Here is a 19230-nt window from a genome sequence, read left to right as displayed (position 1 = left end):
GCCGTTAAATCTTCTCAATTGTTTTCTTGATAGATTTCAGCTTAGTAAAGGATTTAGACTCTGTGTTGTTGATGACATCTAACTGTGGGTGGAGAGAAGCAGCACGCATAAATAATTCAGTGTGTGTGTGTGTGTGTATGTTGTGTGCTGTCAGACTGCAGCAGGAGTTGTCAGACTTTTCTGTGTCTACTTGCTGTCCGTCCATCTGCTTTTACAACAGCACAAACTGACCAACACAGGTAACATTAACACTCATTTACTAACGCTGGTTCGTGAGATTGTGTTTTTCCAGATATGTTTTTGTGGTTTTTCAGAGGTACGGGCGGCTGACCTGCAGCGTGCACAACCCTGATGTCCTGACATTTATTAAAGTCTGAACCTCTGAATCATGGTAAGCAGACATAGCTGAAATGCTTCAGCTTATACAACAGTGGGAATCAGTCGGAACAGGTCTGAACATGAACATTAATGATTATGGGTGTGATGTTTCATGTAAAGCAGGAAAATAATTAGCGGAGAAGCATTTGAATGTTCTCTTTCATTACACGAGGACACATACATGAGTTCTGATATGATCCATCTTTTCCAGTGAGCTGATATTTTCATCTCTGAATACGACTGTGAGTCTCTCTGCATTTATCTAAATATTTTTTTTGATTCAGGTTATAAACTACTTATAATAGAAATATAATACTAACCATTCTCATTCACTTATAAAAGTAAAGGTTTATGAGCTCATTATTTTTATTTTTTTAAAGAATAAAAATGCTTTACTTCTTCAAGCATCAAGTCAATGATACTCCCTGATAGAGAAAAATGATTAAAGAACCTTTATTTTTATTAGTGTAGTAACTTTATAAACCCAGTAAGCCTACACTGTTTTATTTGTAAACACATTAGTATGTATCTTTTCTAAAGCAGACAAATAACTTGTTGAGAAAGAGATAAATGTGTTTATAAATAAAAGTGGTCAAATGCATACTAACAATATATTTTTTAAGAATGTTTATAAAGTATTAAGTTACAAAATAACACACTTCTTCGCCGTTGTGGTTTTTGCTGTAACTTGAAGGTGAGGTTATAAAAGCGGTGCAGTTCTGGTTCTGAATGTCTCTTGTTCATTGTTCTGCTGGATTCGGTTCACCTGATCTGACTGAGAAACGCGATACTGTCCATACGCGACGCGTCTTTCTCTGTGCGCTACGGCAGCGCGCTACTGCGCTCCAGTGGCTCATAAATAATCGACGCGACGCTCGCGTTATTCAGCTGGACTTTCATTGTTGATGTGGATCACTGTCACTGTCGGAACTAAAAACTCGTTTCTCAGATTCTCGGACTGTAAGTTTCTCATGACTGTGCAACTCTTGAGATGGAAACAACAGCAGTAAGGTTTGGACACGCTGGACTCTGTGTGTTTCTCTTGATTTTTTTCATAACTATTATAGATATAAAAATGTCTCCTCAGATGCTGGATTTAAATAGACAAATATTAAACTGTATGATGATTTGGAAGTGAATCTTCCAGTAAGGATCTTAAGGAAGTTAAAATGAATAAGTGCAGAACTTTCTCAATTTGTATGTAATGATAATTTTGCCTTCATGCTTTGTGTTTTATAGTTCTGATGACTTTTCTGTTATTGTAAAATGCTATAAAAACACTTATGATAAACACTGCAGGTGTGTCCAAACCTTTCTCTGCATTAATGACAATGATTTATTTTGTGCATATATGGAGTATTTGTGTATTAAACTCATGCTATTGAAAATGCTAGTGCTAGTTTTGCATTTTTTTCTACTTAAATATCTTTTATTACAAAGTGTAATGTAAACAAAACAATTGAGTGAAAAGTTAAATAAATTTGCATGCATTAAGTATTTGATATCCTAGCTTAAATGACACAGAAGCAGCACAAACAAAACCTGATGATCCATGTTATCCAGCAAAACACTGCATCTCAAATAAGTTTTTTGAAACAAATGTAAAACATTGCAGCTGGGTTGTCGGTAACTTACCGTAGATTTAAATGTATGTTATTTACTAGCAAGAGTTTGTTCAAAGTTAAATAAATAATAAATATTAACAAGTCTTTATCTTTACAGAGTAAAACTATACAATAACAGCCACACGCAAAGCATTCTGGGAACCAGAAATCACCATCAACCTTTTTTGTTTTTTGCTTCAGATTTGTTTCCCAGAATGCTTTGCTTGATGCTGTTTTTGTTAGTTTTACTCTGTAAAGACAAAGACTTGTAAATTTTTTATGTTCATTTAACTTTGAACAAAATGTTGCCAGTAAATAACATAAATTTAAATCTACGGTAAGTTACCGAGAACCAGCTGCAAGTACACTGTAAAAAAATTCCGTAGAAATTACAATGTTATTGCAGCTGGGTTGCCGGTAATTTACCGTAGATTTAAATTTATGTTATTTACTGGCAAGAGTTTGTTAAAAGTTAAATCAATTTTAAATATTAAAAAGTCTTTATCTTTACAGAATAAAACTATACAATAACAGCCTCATGCAAAGCATTCTGGGAACCAGAAATCATCATCAACCTTTTTCAGTTTTTTTGCTTCAGATTTTGTTTCCCAGAATGTTTTGCTTCATGCTGTTTTTGTTAGTTTTACTCTGTTAAGACAAATACTTGTAAATGTTTAATGTTCATTTAACTTTGAACAAAAATAACCAGTAAATAACATAAATTTAAATCTACGGTAAGATACCAGCTAGTGGAGTTACAGCTGCAATAACACTGTAATTTCTACGGATTTTTTTACATTGCAGGAAAATCACATACTGTGTATAGATTAAATGCACTGTAAGTTGTTTGAATCAAAGTGTTTGCCAAATCTATAAATGTGGATTTTTTCCCTCCATTTTTCACAAAGCATAATGTATGATTCATTCTTAAGTCATGCTGGTGGTGTGTATGAATCATCAGGATCTCCCGCTACAGTTAAAAAAGCAAAGAGAAACTCTAAACCCAACCACATTTTCAGTTAAACATCACTCACTTCTCTCTAATTGTCTTGTTGTTTATTAAAGCATTTTGTAGTAAATTAGAAAAGAATGCAAAACAGACCTTTGGACCCTAACATGAAATATAAGAAAAGTGTAAACATGTTTGTGTGGGTTGGTGTGTGTTTATAGGCAGAGAGTCCACAAGAGCGAAGCCCAGGGGTCTTTAGTCGTATCGGCAGCTGGTTGTTGTGGGGTTGGGGCAGCCCATCGCCGAGTGGAGATGTGTCATCATCCAAAACACAACAAAACAGTCAAGAAGAGGCATCAGACGAGGACAGCAGAGAAAACAGCTCACCTGCCCCCGCCACTGAGAGAAACCATTGTTCAGCAGTAGAGGATCACACCCCTGTCCCATCAGAGATAAGCCCCTCCCTTACCTGGAATGCCAAACATTTGAGAATCGATTCTGCTGGAGGGGGAGGGTCGAGGGGTCAAACCTCTCAGGTGTATCTGGAGGAGACCGGTGAAGACACAGATCTTCTCTTTCACTCCAACATAAAACACAGCAAAAACAGTCAATCACTTAAGAGAAGAGAGCCAAATATCTCTCTCTCAGAACCAGCATCACAGGTTGACCTCCTTGACCAAGAGGAGCCAGACCAAATGGGCCGGAGAAGGTCTGGAAGGAAGAGGAGGGGCTCTCAGGGAGATGGGGGCGGGGCTCATTCAAAATCACCAACCACGAGTCAGCCCAGCAGCCCTGCAATAACCAGTTGTGCAAGAAGCCCGGAGACACTGTGGGCTGAGTCAGCGTTTGAGGAGGCGCCAAAAACCGTTCGCGAATGCTCCCGAGGGGAAGCGCCAAACTCACCTGAAGCAGGTAGCTACGAAGATACAGTACAAACAGAATGGGCAGAAGCACACCTGAGTGAGGACACCGTTGAACCCTTGGACTCGCCGGACGACCCTGTCCGCAACACGTTGACCTCTGCTACTGATTTAGACATGGATGAGGACACTGTTGTCAGACTGACAGAAACTCCTGAGTCCAAACGCAGAAGTGTCAAAGTTTCTCACAGTGAAAAGTTTTTCGCTAAGAAGGTCTTTGTCACCTCTAAGACCCCTACAGAGGATCAACATGAGAAGCTTAAGAGAGCCGAAGAAACGATGGACCATGGCCTGACGAAGACTGAAGACAGGGCAAGGTAAATTTACCAGTTTAACCTGTTTATGGCACATGTAATGAAAAGAAATTGCAAAACATTTTAAAGCTTCGAAGACTTGGGTGTGTTTGTGTTTAAACTTGAGTGAAACATGTATTTTGTTGTACTAAACTAAAACTTAACGTGAGAAATCTTGTTAACAGATGAATAGATACGAGGAATCACTGTGTGCTCTGTTGTGAAATCTGAACTCATTCTCATGGTCATGATCACATAGTTGAGATTCCTCTGAGCTGCAAAGTCTTATGTAAAAATGTTTTTGGGTTGGTCTGAAGAATGATTTTCAACAAACATTGAGTGTTTACAAAGACATGCCAGGTCTCTTGTGATGTTGGCATGTTTTGAAAATCCTTTAAAAATGCTTTCTACTGTAAAACATGACCAATAGCTTGAAAGAGATAAATTGTATAGCTCATTCTTAATGCAGTTATTATTCTATACATCACAAGTCTGAAGCCAAAAAATGTGCATGCCATAATTTGATTTGATGAGAAATGTTCGAGTTGATACTGAGATCTCTGACTTTTTATTGTAGACTTTTTGCTGTTATTTCATTGGCGGCTTTTTAAGCAAAAAAACTAATTTCTCATCTCATTTGTAATTTCAATTCTTTACATTTGTGATTGTGAACATTCTGTTTATTTAGTAAAACTTCTGTTGTTTTTTGTCGTATAACAAATCTTCCAAATAAATATTCACAATGTAGTAAAGAGGAGGAAGCTGATGGTCTTGGTAGATTTGTGGCCAAAACCTTTTAAGATGGCTTACTGCTAACACAAGCAGCTCTCTTCTAACATCAAACCATCAAATATATCAAATTTGTGCCACTCAAAAGTGCTCCTATTATGCTAAAGTCTGTATTTGTTGTTTTACAGATATTCAGACAACAGGCAGGATGGCAAGACGAAGGGCCGAATTGCAGACAAAATCAGTATGTTTGAAGGCCAAGCAACCAGTACAGCTAAGAGCACCACAAACCCAAGGCTTCTCGACATTGCACCAGGACGAAATGTGACGAGTCACCTCAAACAGTTTACAGAACCTGCGGATACACAAGCCGGTTCCACCGTTCCAAAGCAATCGATTAAAGATCGGGCACTGAATTTCAGCACAGGCCGGAAGGGGGACGAGACGTTTACACTGCCATCTGGGACGTCGGTGGTATCTGGGAAAACATCGAACGGTGGACATTTAAAGACAGTTGGTTATACTGATACATCTCAGGTTTTACAATCTACAGCAAAACCATTTACCAGCAGAGATAAACCTACGGTTAAACCCAAACCTTCTTCAAGCGCAGACCAAACAGATTCCAAATCCCACAATGCAACAGAGATTGTTTCTACGTTGTCAAAAAGCACAATTGGCTTAATAGTTGAGGATAAAGAGAGTTGTTTTCTGCCATCAGTTTCAAAACCATCTGATGAGACCCAGCAAGTCAAATCTCCGACTCGGACCGGCTCAAGATCCAAAAAGCGAAGAAGCAAAGATACGGCTCAGCCGCTCAGCCCCACCAGCAAGAACAAACCAGAATCAGTTCAGGAAGTGAAAGACATAAAAAGCGATTCAATGCCCAAAATCACCTCAAAACCTTTTACAGATGAAAAAACCTCAGTTGAAAAAGACAAATCTAACAACTCTGTTGAGGAGATTACAAGTGTAAAACCTAAAGAGCAACCAGAAATGTTAAGAGCAGCAGATGTGGTGCAAAACACAGAAAATACACCAGACACGGACCTAAAGAAGATAAAAACTTTACAAGCGAATGCTAAGAGTTCCAAAGAGATCAAAAGCATTGATGAGAAGGAGAGAGATAAAAAGACTTTCGGCTTTAAAACTAAGACAGTGACCTCCACACCTCAAATGCAATCTTCACCACCTTCTATATCTGAAGAGAAAAATGCCCAAACTGAAAATAGCTACAGTGAGGACCAGACAGAACGAAAACACTCGGAAACCAAAGAGCAAAGGACAAACAGCAACAAAACACCATTGGTTCAGAAGAGCTCAGAAAGAGAGAGATTGAAGCACAGAGGCAGGATTGTAAAGAAACTGTCTGAGGAACTATTGAAACTAGATCCACCTGGGACAGGTGAAGATCGACCATCATTCCCAGATCACCTGAAGGGATCCAACTACTCTGAGTTAGCCAATAGCAGCTCCAGGAAGGATGTCATGCAGAACAGAGAAAGTGAGACAGATATAAAGGTGTTACCTGAGAAACACGCCGCTACATGCGTGTCTACAACAAGAAGAACCAGTAGCGTAAAATCAAATGAGGAACAAACCCAGTCAAAGCCAAGCCACAAAAATGATGAGAAAGATTGTTTGACTGAGACAACAAGTCAGAACAAAAACAAAGACAATGTGACAAAAACAATCCACCAAAGCACTAAGAGCAAAGAACAAACGGCAGCAGCCGATGAGAGAGATTTAAACCAGGAGGGAATCAAATCCAGCACTGAAACTACAGTCACTCTTAAAACCAACACAAAAATTACATCTGTAGTGAATAGAGATGTAACAAAAAAGACCTATGGTGATCAGCAATCTGGAGAAAACATACTTTGCTCTAACGATAAAAATACAGTTTCTGCAATACAACCTAACAAAGGGAATCCTTCTGTCATTGAGATGCACACCTCATTATTCTCCAGAGCCAATGAATTATTCACAGAGCAACCTGATCAGGCCGATGGGAAGGCCACTACTAAACCAGCATTAACAAATCAGCCACCTTCTAGTTTATCAGCATCACTTAATGAAAAGACCACGCCTCCACCCTCAACTACTAAAAAGGCCACACCTCCACAGGACTCAATTAAGGAAAAGATCACGCTCCCACCGGCTTCATCAGATAGAACGACCACACATACTACTGAAACAACTACAGAAAAGGCCACACCTTCACCAGACTCATTTAAGAAAAAGTACACGCCCCCACCGCCTTCATCAGATAAAACGACCACACCTACACCTAAAACAACTAATGAAAAGGCAACACCTACACTAGCTTCTTCTGAGGAAAAGCCCACACCTCCACCAGCCTTATTGGATGTAAAGGCCACACGTCCACCAGACTCAATTAAGAAAAAGACCACGCTCCCACAGGCTACCTCAGATAGAACGGCCACACCTACACTTGAAACAACTACGGAAAAGGCCCCACCAGCCTTATTGGATGAAAAGACCATACACTTACCAGCATCAACTATTGAAAAGGCCACACCTAAACTAGCCTTATTGGATGAAAAGGCCACACCTCCCCCAGCATCAACTATTAAATATTACACACCTCCTCAGGTTTTAACGAATGAAAAGATCACACTTCCACTAGCTTCTTCTAAGGAAAAGCCCACACCTCCACCAGCCTTATTGGATGAAAAGACCATACACTTACCAGCATCAACTATTGAAAAGGCCACACCTAAACTAGCCTTATTGGATGAAAAGGCCACACCTCCCCCAGCATCAACTATTAAATATTACACACCTCCTCAGGTTTTAACCAATGAAAAGATCACACTTCCACCAGCCTTATCAGAAGAAAAGGCCACTCCTCCACCAGCCACATTAGAAGTAAAAGTCACACCTCCACCAGCTTTATTAAAAGACAAGGCCACACCCACACCAGCATCATCTGTTGAAAAGGTCACACCTCCACCAGCCTCTTCTAAGGGAAAGACTACGCCTTCAGCAGCCTCTTCTGAGGTAAAGGCCACACCTCCACCAGCATCGACTAATGAAAGGAACATTCCTCCACCAGCATCAACTATTGTAAAGACCACACCTCCTCAAGTTTCAGCCAATGAGAAATCTCCAGCTCTCATTAGTATAAATAAACCTCAATCTTCAGACCCAGCCACAAGAAAAAAGGAATTTGTCCGGAAGCCCTTGATTCTTCCACAGATCCCCTCTGTACCTGGACGTGTCTCCCTGAGCGGGGACTCTCCATCCAGCTGGCTGGATGTGGAACGCCCTGTCAGGCAAAAGCAGTCTAGTCCAGACCCCAAACCAAAGATGAGCTCTTCCGTCAGTGAAACTGACCTGCTGGAAGCTTCCAGAGAATTCGACCCAGATGACTTTCTTGCCAACGTAAGGAGGTTAGCAATGCCCTTCACTGTTCCCCAACGCAAATACAAGCAGAATCGCCTGCAAGCCCCTCCATTCGCCATGCCTCCCATCAAAGAAGACCACGAGAAACCCTTCGATCCAGAGGAGTTCAAGTTTGGCCTGAGTAGAAGGAGGGAATTCAATTTGAATCCAATCACCTCCTCACTATCCAGGGGTCAAAACTCAGAGGTCAAGGAGGAGGACGACAAGCGTAAACGAATAAACCCTGAGAGGGAGAGCATCATCAAGAGGTCCGTTCTCTTCAAGAGAGCTAAGACTGGGCCAGAGGAGGAAGAAGAAAAAGATTCAAATGAAGAGCCAGCAAAAGCCAGGTCTCGTTTGGAAAAGTCTACCATTCTCAGCAGTCTGCGCAACACCAAAGAAACAAGACGAAAAGAATTTTTAAGCCTCACTGAGAGTCCTACAGATGTGCTGTTGTCATCCAGCAATGCTCCTGAATGTCCACCCTCAGAGACAACACATCAAATGCTTAAGTTACCCAATCAAGACAAAGCAGCTGAAGTTACAGACAGCACAATCTCTACCCAGACTTACTATCAGGGTAATTTAAAACCTGTCAAAGATGAAGGCCCTCGAATAACACCTGACCACAAACCATCTTTGGCTGACCGGACGCTCACCAAGGCTGCTGACCCTTCACCACCCAGTTTACAGATTAATCTACAACCTAAAGATAATGGGCCTCTCGTGACACCTGACCCCAAAACAAGCTCAGCAGGACCTACAGCCACCACAGTAACAGACACTAAGGCTCCTCCGATGCTTCCATCCTTTGAAGACATCAAGTTGCCTGATTACCTGGAGAGGTTTCTGCCAAAGGAGCCTAAAAAAGCTCAACCATCAGACAACATCCAATCATCGGTGAGACTTCAACCGCACACATGCTTAGGGACGATCACATGTGTACCATTTTACAGTACTCTAACTCATCTACTGCTCACATTAACTCATCTGTGTGTGGTTTGTCTGGTTAGGTATCTAAGGGAAGTGTATCTGTACCTGGTCTTGTGGCTTTGAACAAGGCTGTTGATGTTCAGACAACCAACAACGTTCCAGAATTTCCAACTCCTCCTGTGAGCGTAGGTGTCCGTCACTGTACTGTGAATGTGTGTACAGTATGTGTATGTGTGTTGTTCAAACATGTCTGTGCATGTGAAAGTGAGAGATTGGTACTGTCTGAATGGTATGAAACATTCAAGGGACTCAAAAGCCATCAGAACAGATCCTAGCTAAACATTCTGAAGTATTTGTTTAACACTTTACATGCATTATCGTCACAATCGCGATGACCATTGTGATTTATATTGCAGATTCCAGTTGCTCGTGGATTCCATCGCCGCCCTGGAAAGGTTGGCCAACAATTCAGACTCATGTGATCTACCGAAGAATTTAAAATATTTAAAGCTTTTGTTTATTTGTTTGTTGTAGGTTATTTATATTGCAGCATTAGTATGAGAACTGTCAGTAATTCAGTCTAATTGCGCTTTTCCTTTGCATAGTACCCCACGGGTAAGGTCGTGTCAGCTCACCTAACTTGCCTTGGTTAGCTATTCCATTAAGTTTAGTATCACTTCAGGGTGGGAGGGATTATAGGCGTGTCCTTATATTTACGCTGCCTACTGCTGTGACATCATACAAAAAGTGGGAACGAGCATCATTGAAATGCAGTGTTTCCTATACATTTATTTATTGGTCAGTCTGTTACAAAATCAAAATTGACCACCACAAATAGATATAGTTTGCTCATAGCATTTATTACTATACCTCTGTCTCACATGACAGTTTCTGTACAAACACCAGTGCCGTCACAGTCGACCGCTAAGTTGCAAAAATGCTGTCCATATATGCGGACGTGCGCATCGTGGATGTGCCACCGCAAACTGCAAGGAAAACACTGGTATGATGTTCCTGATTCTCATCCTGTGGATGTTTTTCACCAATAAAAGGGAGTTTGGGAACTTACAACAAAGCACAGATGACAAAAGGTATGCAGAGCAATCACTAAGGTAAAGCTAATCTTGTGCTTAACAATGACGCTGGTAGTGACGATTCTCTCAGACCAATCGTGATCTACTGTGTTTTTACCTCACGTTTTAGTATCAGTTAGCTTGCCAGGAACCCCAACCGAGGTGGTACTAAAAAAAGTATCGGGTACTACATACTGTTCCAAGTGGAAAAGCCCCCAGAAATAAGCTGACCCGATCCAACCCAAGGGGTACTATGCAATGGAAAAGCACCAGAGATTTTTGAAAAACGAGATTTTTGCACCAGAGTAAACAGTCCATGAAGATGTTTTGTATATCTTTTCTGTCATTCAGATCATGATATTTCAGCAGCATCAATTCACTGGTCAGTCATTTGAGTTCTACAGGGATGAAGTTGATGCTACACATCTACAGCTCTCCAGTGTCATATCTATTAAAGTGATCAGGGGCTGGTAATACACACACATACATTACAAACACACAGTCGGGCATACATGGTTTACGGGGACAATTAAATAGATGCAATGTTTTTTATACTGTACAAACTGAATTTTCTATTCCCCTAACCTACCCCAATCCCTAACCCCAACCCATACGGCAAAAAATATATATTTTTAAATATTTTTAAAGGTTAAAATTAAATATATTTATATAATATTATATATTAATATAATTTATTTATTATTATTTATATAATATACTTTATAAAATTAACTTTTATTTAGCATACATTTAAAATATTGTTGGCAAAAAATTGACTTTTGTCATATGGAGTGTAAAATTAAATATGTTAATATCCTTAAAATGCATTTTAAATATATGTTGATATATGAATGTTGAAACTAAATAAATTTCCAAATATTTAATTGAACATTACTTTCTACAAAATGTATTTAGCATATATTTAACCTATTTAACATCCTAAGACCTATTTTTGATGTTTGAACCATAATACTTCATGTTCAATGAAAAATATTTGGTTATTATATTTATTGGTTCTTCCTAACCCCAAAATAGCTGGAAGAAATCTGAAAAAAGGACAAACCAAAGCTTGGTCTTAGGAGGTTAAAATATATTTTTGGCCAGAGAATTTTTTTTTTTTTTTTTTGCTGTATGGGAACCATCACAAAAACCTGTTGGCAATCTTTAATCTTTGAAAAAGTACCATCCATGTTTATAGCATTATAAACATGTTATTATACTTTATACACTTCATTAACCACATATACTAACCCACACACACTAACACCTTTTCGTGTGTGTAGTTTAATGTATGTTTATTTTACTGTGGTGTGTTTCAGCTGGATACTGTATGAGAAACCAGGATTTGAGGGGCGATCAATCCCTCTAGAAGAGGAAGAGCTTGTGGAATTACCTAATGAATGGGCAGAAGAGGCGGGACAAACCTCTGTTCCTTTTGTCATTGGCTCAATTCGGCTGGCCATCCAAGTAAGCGTTTCTGCTCAATGCACTTACTATATATGTTATATTTTAGACTTTTGGAACTGAAGAGAGCTATGGATATCATATTCATGTCACGTCCTGATAGACAATAAAGCCAAATGAAATCCCACCAGTTTGTTTAGACATACTTAGAAGAACTTTATTGTTATTGTGCAAACACAATGATACTGCACATGCGACAATAATTATCTGTGTGTAAATACATTTCCAGAAAGTTAACTCTCTGCATGTGTGTGTTTGTGTGTAGGACTATACTCCACCCCGGATCGAGCTGTTCTCAGAACCTGAAGGCCGGGGCAGAATCTCAGAGTTTGTTCTTGACACAGAGGAAATAGGTGCCTTTGGTTTGCCTCTGAAGACTGGATCCATCAAAGTCCACAGTGGAGTGTAAGTGCACACGCACACACACTTAAAAACTTCACACAGGTGTGTTTGACCAACTGAAAGTACGACAAGTCAACTCTTTTGCCCAAAATAGTTAGTAGATCTCAGATTTTTAAAAATTCCTGACCCAAGAATAGTTCATAATGTGCCACATCACAGAATGAATAACCCAGCTTGTTGAGGAGGAGATGATACGTGCTGTTACATTTCAAACAGACGTTCACTAAAGAAGGAACCTGAGATAGATCACATAGATCTGAAGATGAGTTAGTTTGACTTACAGCCATAGCCAACCACATAGGAAACTTTATAACAACATGATGAAATCCACTCTGAACATCTTAACAACACACTGGTAACCATCGACAACATCCACAGTAACTCTATAGGAAAGATGAAGTTTTATAAACATCTGTGTGTGTTACATCAGTTTTATTGTTTTGGAAGGTCAGAGATGATGGTGATTCATGTGTGTGTGTGATTCACAGGGATTAGTCACACACTGAATTATAAAACACTGACTGATTTTGATGTCCCCATGAGGAAACACGCTTATAAATCAAACAGAATGGTGTTTCTTGAAAATCTGAAGTAGCAGAAAGTTTTTTGTGACGGTTGGTGTTAGGGTTTGGGTTAGGGGAAGGGAATAGAATTTACAGTTTGTACAGTATAAAAAACCATTACGTCTATGGACAAAACATGGAAGCCAGAATGTGTGTGTGCACAGCAACTCTTTTTTATATGTTGCCCTTTAGTGAAATAATATGTTTTTAGTAAAACAGAAGAATAATAAATGAAGGATAAATGTGAGAAACAGAAAGAGAAAATAAAAGAGTTTGATGTTGGGTGGAGCTGAATAAACTCAACTGTCAAACAGTAACTACCATATTAACCACATATTTACACCGACAGGTAAAGTGATTAACACTGATTATCTCTTCATCATGACAATGTCTTGGTGCCAGTTACCACAGCACACTTTCAGGGGTCTATAGTGGAGTCCATGCCTCGATGGGTCAGGTCTGTTTGGGCAGTAAAAAGGGACCAACACAATATTAGGAGGGTGGTTGTAGAGTTATGCCTTATACATTTGAATAAATCTCTTTATACCACGGGGCTGTTGAATGCTTTATTCTGATTGGTAGAAAAATGTTCCACAGGTATGCATTATTTTTTCTGATGAACACACACCTGACCTGCCAAATGTCTTAAAATAACCACAAATGTTTGTGGTAACCATGGTATAAGCCGAATAATTGACTATGGACCTTTGAATTATTTGAAGTTATACTACGGCTCCGTTGAATGCTTGAATCTGATTGGCAGATGAACGTTCTGAGGTGTCCAGATATTTTCGGGGAAACGCATGGCGAACATAGTTTCAGGCAGCTCTCTTGACCGCATTACAGTTCCATATCACTTCACATAGATAACTGTAATAACGGACTAACAAAAACAACATGACAGACGATTTTTCAAGGCAATAACAGCGCTGTTTAGAGACGCACAGAGGTAGCCTCGTGTACAAAAACCAGACGAACCCCTTTAAATATATGTGATTGATGTCTTGAAGTGTGGTAACTGTAGTATAAGCGGAATAATTGATTCTGGGCCGTTGAATTAGTAAGGAATAATTGACGACGGGCCATTGAATTATAAGAAAATAATGCACACCAAGGTGGTAATGCGGCACGATGCAAGTGTGCATTATTTTCAAATAATTCAAAGGACCAGAGTCAATTATTCCGCTTATACCACGGTTACCACAAACATTGCTCTGGTGCCTATTTTTGAGGCATTTGAAAAGTTAGGTGTGCGGTTTACAGAGAGATGATCAACACCCGTGGAGCACTTCTCGGCCGGTCGGAGTGCAGAATTCAACAGACCCTTGGTATAATTGAAAAATAATGCACACCCGAGGTGGTGATGCGGCCACGTCGCGAAGCAGAATTCAACGGCCCGTCGTCAATTATTCCTTACATAATGCACACCCACAGTGTACCCGCATTACCACCTTGGGTGTGCATTTTTTTCAAATAATTCAGTGGCCCTTCATCAATTATTCTTATTTATGTTTATTTGTCTGTAGATGGATGATATACAGTGATCCAGGGTTTCAGGGTCTGTTGGCGGTGTTGATGACCGGAGAATATCCGTATCCTGAAGATTGGGGTTTTCCAGAGGTGGGGTCACTGAGACCTCTACATATGGTGAGAAATCACAGTACACACTAACAGTAAACACTTAAATCTGCAATGAATTTTCCTTACTGTTGTGTGTCTTCATTGAATGCTATTGTTTGCAGGGTGGTGTGAAAGTCCAAAACCCAAACGCTGTGAAGGTACGGTGTGTTTCTGCCTCCATTTGCATTGAGGAATATAATACTGACTGAAATCGAAATAAGACCCTTAAATGACATATACCTGTCTGTCTGTCTGTCTGTCTGTCTGTCTGTCTGTCTGTCTGTCTGTCTGTCTGTCTGTCTGTCTGTCTATCTGTCTGTCTTAGGCGGTGTTGTATGAGAAAGCAGGTCTGCAAGGTCGCTGTGTTGAAGTTCAGGGAGATGTGTTTTCTTGCAAAGGGATAGACAGGGACTCGGGGGATCGAGACAGTCATGGATTGAAATCTGTGGAGTCCCTGAAGATCCTCAGAGGCCTGTGAGTCACAAAAAAAACCAACACCTGGCAAATCCATTGACTAATTCTTCGTCATTAGATCAACACAAAGTCTTGTAAACACTGTAAAGCTTGCCAAATTGAGGAAATTAAGGAAGCACACTGTTAGTGAATGTATGAATGTGATGTTGATGTTTCAGGTGGGTAGGATATGAGCAGGAAGGTTTCGAGGGGCAGCAGTTTGTTCTGGAGGAGGGAGAATATTTGGACTGGAGAGATTGGGGTGGAACGGGTCAGAATCTTTTCTCTCTGCGGCCTGTCATCACGGTGAGTCTTCGCAAAACCTCATTTAGTCGGGGAGAACAACATGAAATACCCTTCAGATTTCATGTTCTGTGATTTGACAATAGCAGGAAATAACAACGACCGAATCAGCGCCTAACGCTTTGCCAAAATCCATAAACTCTTTCTAATTTAAGACATTGAAGGTCATGAAAATGCTCTGAATTCATCTGATGTTCTGCAGGACTTCTCTTCTCCTCACATGAAGATGTTTAGCAATTTGGACTTCGCAGAGCGGGGTGTGAACATTGACCTGCTGGAGCCACTGGAAAACCTTGCAAACACAGACTACGGTTTACAGACGCGCTCCATTGAAGTCCTGTCTGGAGCGTGAGTCTGATCTTTTAGAGAGATAGCAAGCAGAGGATAAGCTTATGACCTCAGAGGTAGATGATAGGAAGTGCCTCGTTTATTAACTGACACCCTCAGGGGGTTCCTGCATTATTTGGTTATTTTAAAGTGTGCTTCTCATATGGGTCCAAAACACCATCAGTCTGTCTGTCAGTATTTGACAAGCCTGTATTAGAAATTTGACTAAAGATCTTAGCTTTACTAATTTCACTGTTAGTGCTTCCAGAAAAATAATTATAGTCACACTTCATAGCTGTCAGTAATTCATTTCCTGCTGCTCAGGTCACGTGACACACACACACACACACACATGCACACACGCTCGTGCACACACAGACACACAAATGCCTCAGGGTGTCATTTAGAGGAAGGAAAGCCGTTTGCCAGAGAATTCACATGTTAAAATCGATGTGGTCCTCAGTTATTACTGGAATGTGTGTGTGTGTGTGTGTGTGTTTGTGTGTGTGTGTGTGTGTGTGTTTGTGCTGCACAGTGGGCACCGCCTTGCTATGCAACACAGTGTCTATAAACAGATACAGGCCTGTTTATGATTAGAAGTTGAAGTAATCATTAAAAACAAAAAACACAACTTTGTAAGAGCATGTGATGAATGTATGTGTTTGTGTGAGACAGACTTGCATTTGTTCATATGGGCGTGCATGTGTGCAGTTGCGTTGTTGTGTTTGTGACATTTAAGCATTGAAACAGCACAAAAATTGAGCTCTGTTCTTAATAGTGTTAGCACTGATGTAATGTCTGTAGGAATGTAATGTTGTGCATTAGTTTGAAAGATTAGTTTGACCAAAACTAATTCAATCTGTCATCTTTACTCATGAATGACTGTCTGCCTTCTGTGTGCCTTCTAAGATGTTTGTTGATCTGTGTCCGTCAAGCTTTTGAAAGATCAAAATACACACAATTCACACATCATAAAAATTATTCATATGACTTTAATACATTAATTCCAAATCTTCATCTGAAGTCATATGAGCAGCCCTTTTTTAATGTCTAAGTGCTATAATCTGGTCCCCAGTGGTTCTATCAGTCTAGAAAATGTGAAAAAGATCAACCCAGTAACTTAGTTTTGGTAAACTATTCACTGCAAGCATGTAAAAAAATAGGTCATTGAAATTTGGCTCCACTTGTGATGTGAAAAGGTCAATCTTATTATAATAATACAGCCCCTTAATCTGCACTATCCAACCACAACACTGCCATGAGTTTCAATTACAACAAACCACTATTATGGCGATCAGTGTTTGTAGTTCATCAGCTCATTTGCATTTAAAAGGATACACCCCAAAAAGGCACATTTTTGCTCACACCTACATAGTGGCAATTTTAACATTGTATAATAAATAATCTATGGGGTATTTTGAGCTAGAACTTTACATATCGTCGCTGCCCGATGAAACTCACGTATGTCCAAAACGGTTACTTTTCAGGAAGTGAAAAAAACACAGTATATCAGAAGCAGTTGAATGTAGCGTTGTCATACTTGGTACGGCATCTTTACATGTAACCATATTCTTGCCAGTGTAATGATATAATCCACATTTGACCAAAATTGAGTTTAAATGGACATACGTGCATATTTTACAGTAACGGTGGTCGATACACGTTCTTCCGATAATTAATTAGAATGGCCAAGTCGCGTTTTATATTGACAGATGAATACGCTCAGTTTATTAAATACGCTTAGTTTATTTAATATTAATTATACATTTATTAAATGTCTCTTGCAAACTATGAAGGGACAATGAATCAATACACTGACATGGTAATGCTAGACAGATACTTTGTTTGCACAGTCCTATCGTAATTTTGTCACTCCTAGACGTATGTCTGGCGTCAGGGGAAACGTTTACCTCAATAACGGAAAGTCATTGTCTCACAGGCTATGTTTATTCGGCTATCCAGTGCTGAGCTTCGATGAAACTTCACGAGACCGGTGAGATGCTTCCACAGGGCGGGAGATACGAGGTGTGATTGACAGCTTTGACACCAAATGGATATACGTGAAAATCAGATGACATGATTTCACAACTTTTCATTGGCCATTTAGATATGTAAAGCATATTGTATACGGAAATGAACCTGGACATTCAATCCGTCGAAAAATCTCAAAATCGGCTAAATGGACATACGTGGTTTTCATCAGACAGCGACGATATGTACTCTGGGGACACCACAGATTTATTTTACATTTAAAAAAGTCTTGTGAAATGTCCCCTTTAAGGAACAGACAGTTTACACTTCTGATTAAAAGTCACCCTGTATTCAATAATTTTATTCCTTAAAACTCATAATTGAGCATCATAATAGCATATGTAAACGTTTTTCCATGCCTTAATACAGCTTGAATGTAACCTTGCCTCATTTAGTTAACCCTAGAGATGCAACAATACAGTTAATCCAATATTATAATAATAATTGTGGCATCCCTATACATGGATCTATAAATATGCAAATTAGTCCCCATCTCTACTCTATGATGCACTTGAACAACAGCACATGGCCTTGCCCCTAACACAATTCAAGCATTTATTCAGGTTGTATAGTAGCTGTATTTAAAAGTTGAGAGAGACGGCAGCCTTCATGCCAATGGGCGTAGTTTCAGCATGGACAGTGGACACACCCCTGACCAAGAATGCTGCCTATTTTTCCAAGATTTTTATAACTTATTTTATTTTCTTGTTTTTTTATTATTAAACTTTGATTGGGTGTTTAATAACACATTTTTCTGTGGTGTGACAAACTCAAAACACATTAAATATCTGACTTTACAGGGACTTTAAAATAAATCATTTTAATATGCTAATTTTTTTTAGTAAATTTAAGCTAAGATTATCTGTTATTGTTATTTTTTATTATTATTTTCCTAAAATGTATAGTTCTCAAAGTTAGTTTTATGATAAAGTTGTTTTACACTTTCAGATCATATTTAGGATTATACATTTAAATGCCTCTATCAAGTAAAAAACAATCAGCACAATATTGTAATTGCAATAAAACTTAACTCGCAAAAAGACAATGATTGGTTGTACCATCTGCTTTTTTGAGTGGGGCAATCTAAAACGCTGTAAAAAAAATGCATCGTTGCAATGTTTAATTAATATGAATTTTAAAAATACATTATACCTGACTCAAAAATATGCATTACATCTATTTAAAAAAAGCAAGCTTGTTTTGTCACCGACCCAATTTGTGAGTGTGTTTGTGTTGTAGATGGATTGTGTTTGAGGAACCCGGGTTCTGCGGTCAGCACTATGTTCTAGAGAAAGGTCTGTACAGCAGTCCTGAGGATTGGGGTTCATCCAACAGCCGAATTCTCTCAGTCATGCCAGTTATACTGGTGAGAAACATTTTCTGCTCTCAGTTTTCTCTGTATTTGTCTTAAAATAAACCTGAGATTATGTTATCCATCAATTCTGACTGTATGCCAACTGTTTCATTTTATTCTGAATTATATTTTAGGAAAATCCGAGTTCTTCTCACTTCAAGGTGAATAAAGGAGATTTTATTTTATTTATTAAGTTTTAAATGATAAAAATCACTTATGACAGTGATATCTTGTGTATGTCATAGATTCAGATGTTTTCAGAGCCTGAATTCAGTGGTACATCTGCAACAATTGAGGATAAATTACCCAGAATGCCTGAAGGCTTCATTATGTCTTCTTGTAGAGTTCTCACTGGAAGGTACATACATGAGTTTCTCCCTGATTTTGTGTTTATTTAATTAATTTGTTTTGTGTCTATTTGATCTA

General features: G+C 39.2%; 1 protein-coding gene across 3 annotated transcripts in view; it reads left to right on the top strand.

Moving 5' to 3' along the window:
* Window positions 1–117: 117 nt before the first annotated feature.
* The window catches only part of crybg1b (crystallin beta-gamma domain containing 1b), a 25964-nt gene continuing 6851 nt past the window's right edge, over window positions 118–19230 (top strand). Inside the window, exons 1-17 of one of the 3 annotated variants that reach the window (XM_073866188.1) lie at window positions 118–239; window positions 315–391; window positions 3153–4168; window positions 5062–9181; window positions 9295–9393; window positions 9631–9669; window positions 10639–10757; window positions 11607–11754; window positions 12017–12156; window positions 14243–14363; window positions 14459–14494; window positions 14662–14810; window positions 14969–15095; window positions 15295–15440; window positions 18690–18816; window positions 18939–18965; window positions 19050–19162. In XM_073866188.1, coding sequence (XP_073722289.1) covers window positions 389–391; window positions 3153–4168; window positions 5062–9181; window positions 9295–9393; window positions 9631–9669; window positions 10639–10757; window positions 11607–11754; window positions 12017–12156; window positions 14243–14363; window positions 14459–14494; window positions 14662–14810; window positions 14969–15095; window positions 15295–15440; window positions 18690–18816; window positions 18939–18965; window positions 19050–19162 — 6530 coding nt within the window. In that variant the 5' untranslated portion in view covers window positions 118–239; window positions 315–388. Of the gene's footprint in view, window positions 240–314; window positions 392–604; window positions 621–3152; window positions 4169–5061; window positions 9182–9294; window positions 9400–9630; window positions 9670–10638; window positions 10758–11606; window positions 11755–12016; window positions 12157–14242; window positions 14364–14458; window positions 14495–14661; window positions 14811–14968; window positions 15096–15294; window positions 15441–18689; window positions 18817–18938; window positions 18966–19049; window positions 19163–19230 lie in introns of those variants that run through there. The other 2 variants (XM_073866186.1, XM_055189586.2) reach the window with 2 other exon arrangements.

This window comes from Misgurnus anguillicaudatus, chromosome 1 (assembly GCF_027580225.2).
Source record: "Misgurnus anguillicaudatus chromosome 1, ASM2758022v2, whole genome shotgun sequence".
NCBI classification, from domain to species: domain Eukaryota; kingdom Metazoa; phylum Chordata; class Actinopteri; order Cypriniformes; family Cobitidae; genus Misgurnus; species Misgurnus anguillicaudatus.
This window is presented reverse-complemented; position numbering and strand designations above follow the sequence as displayed.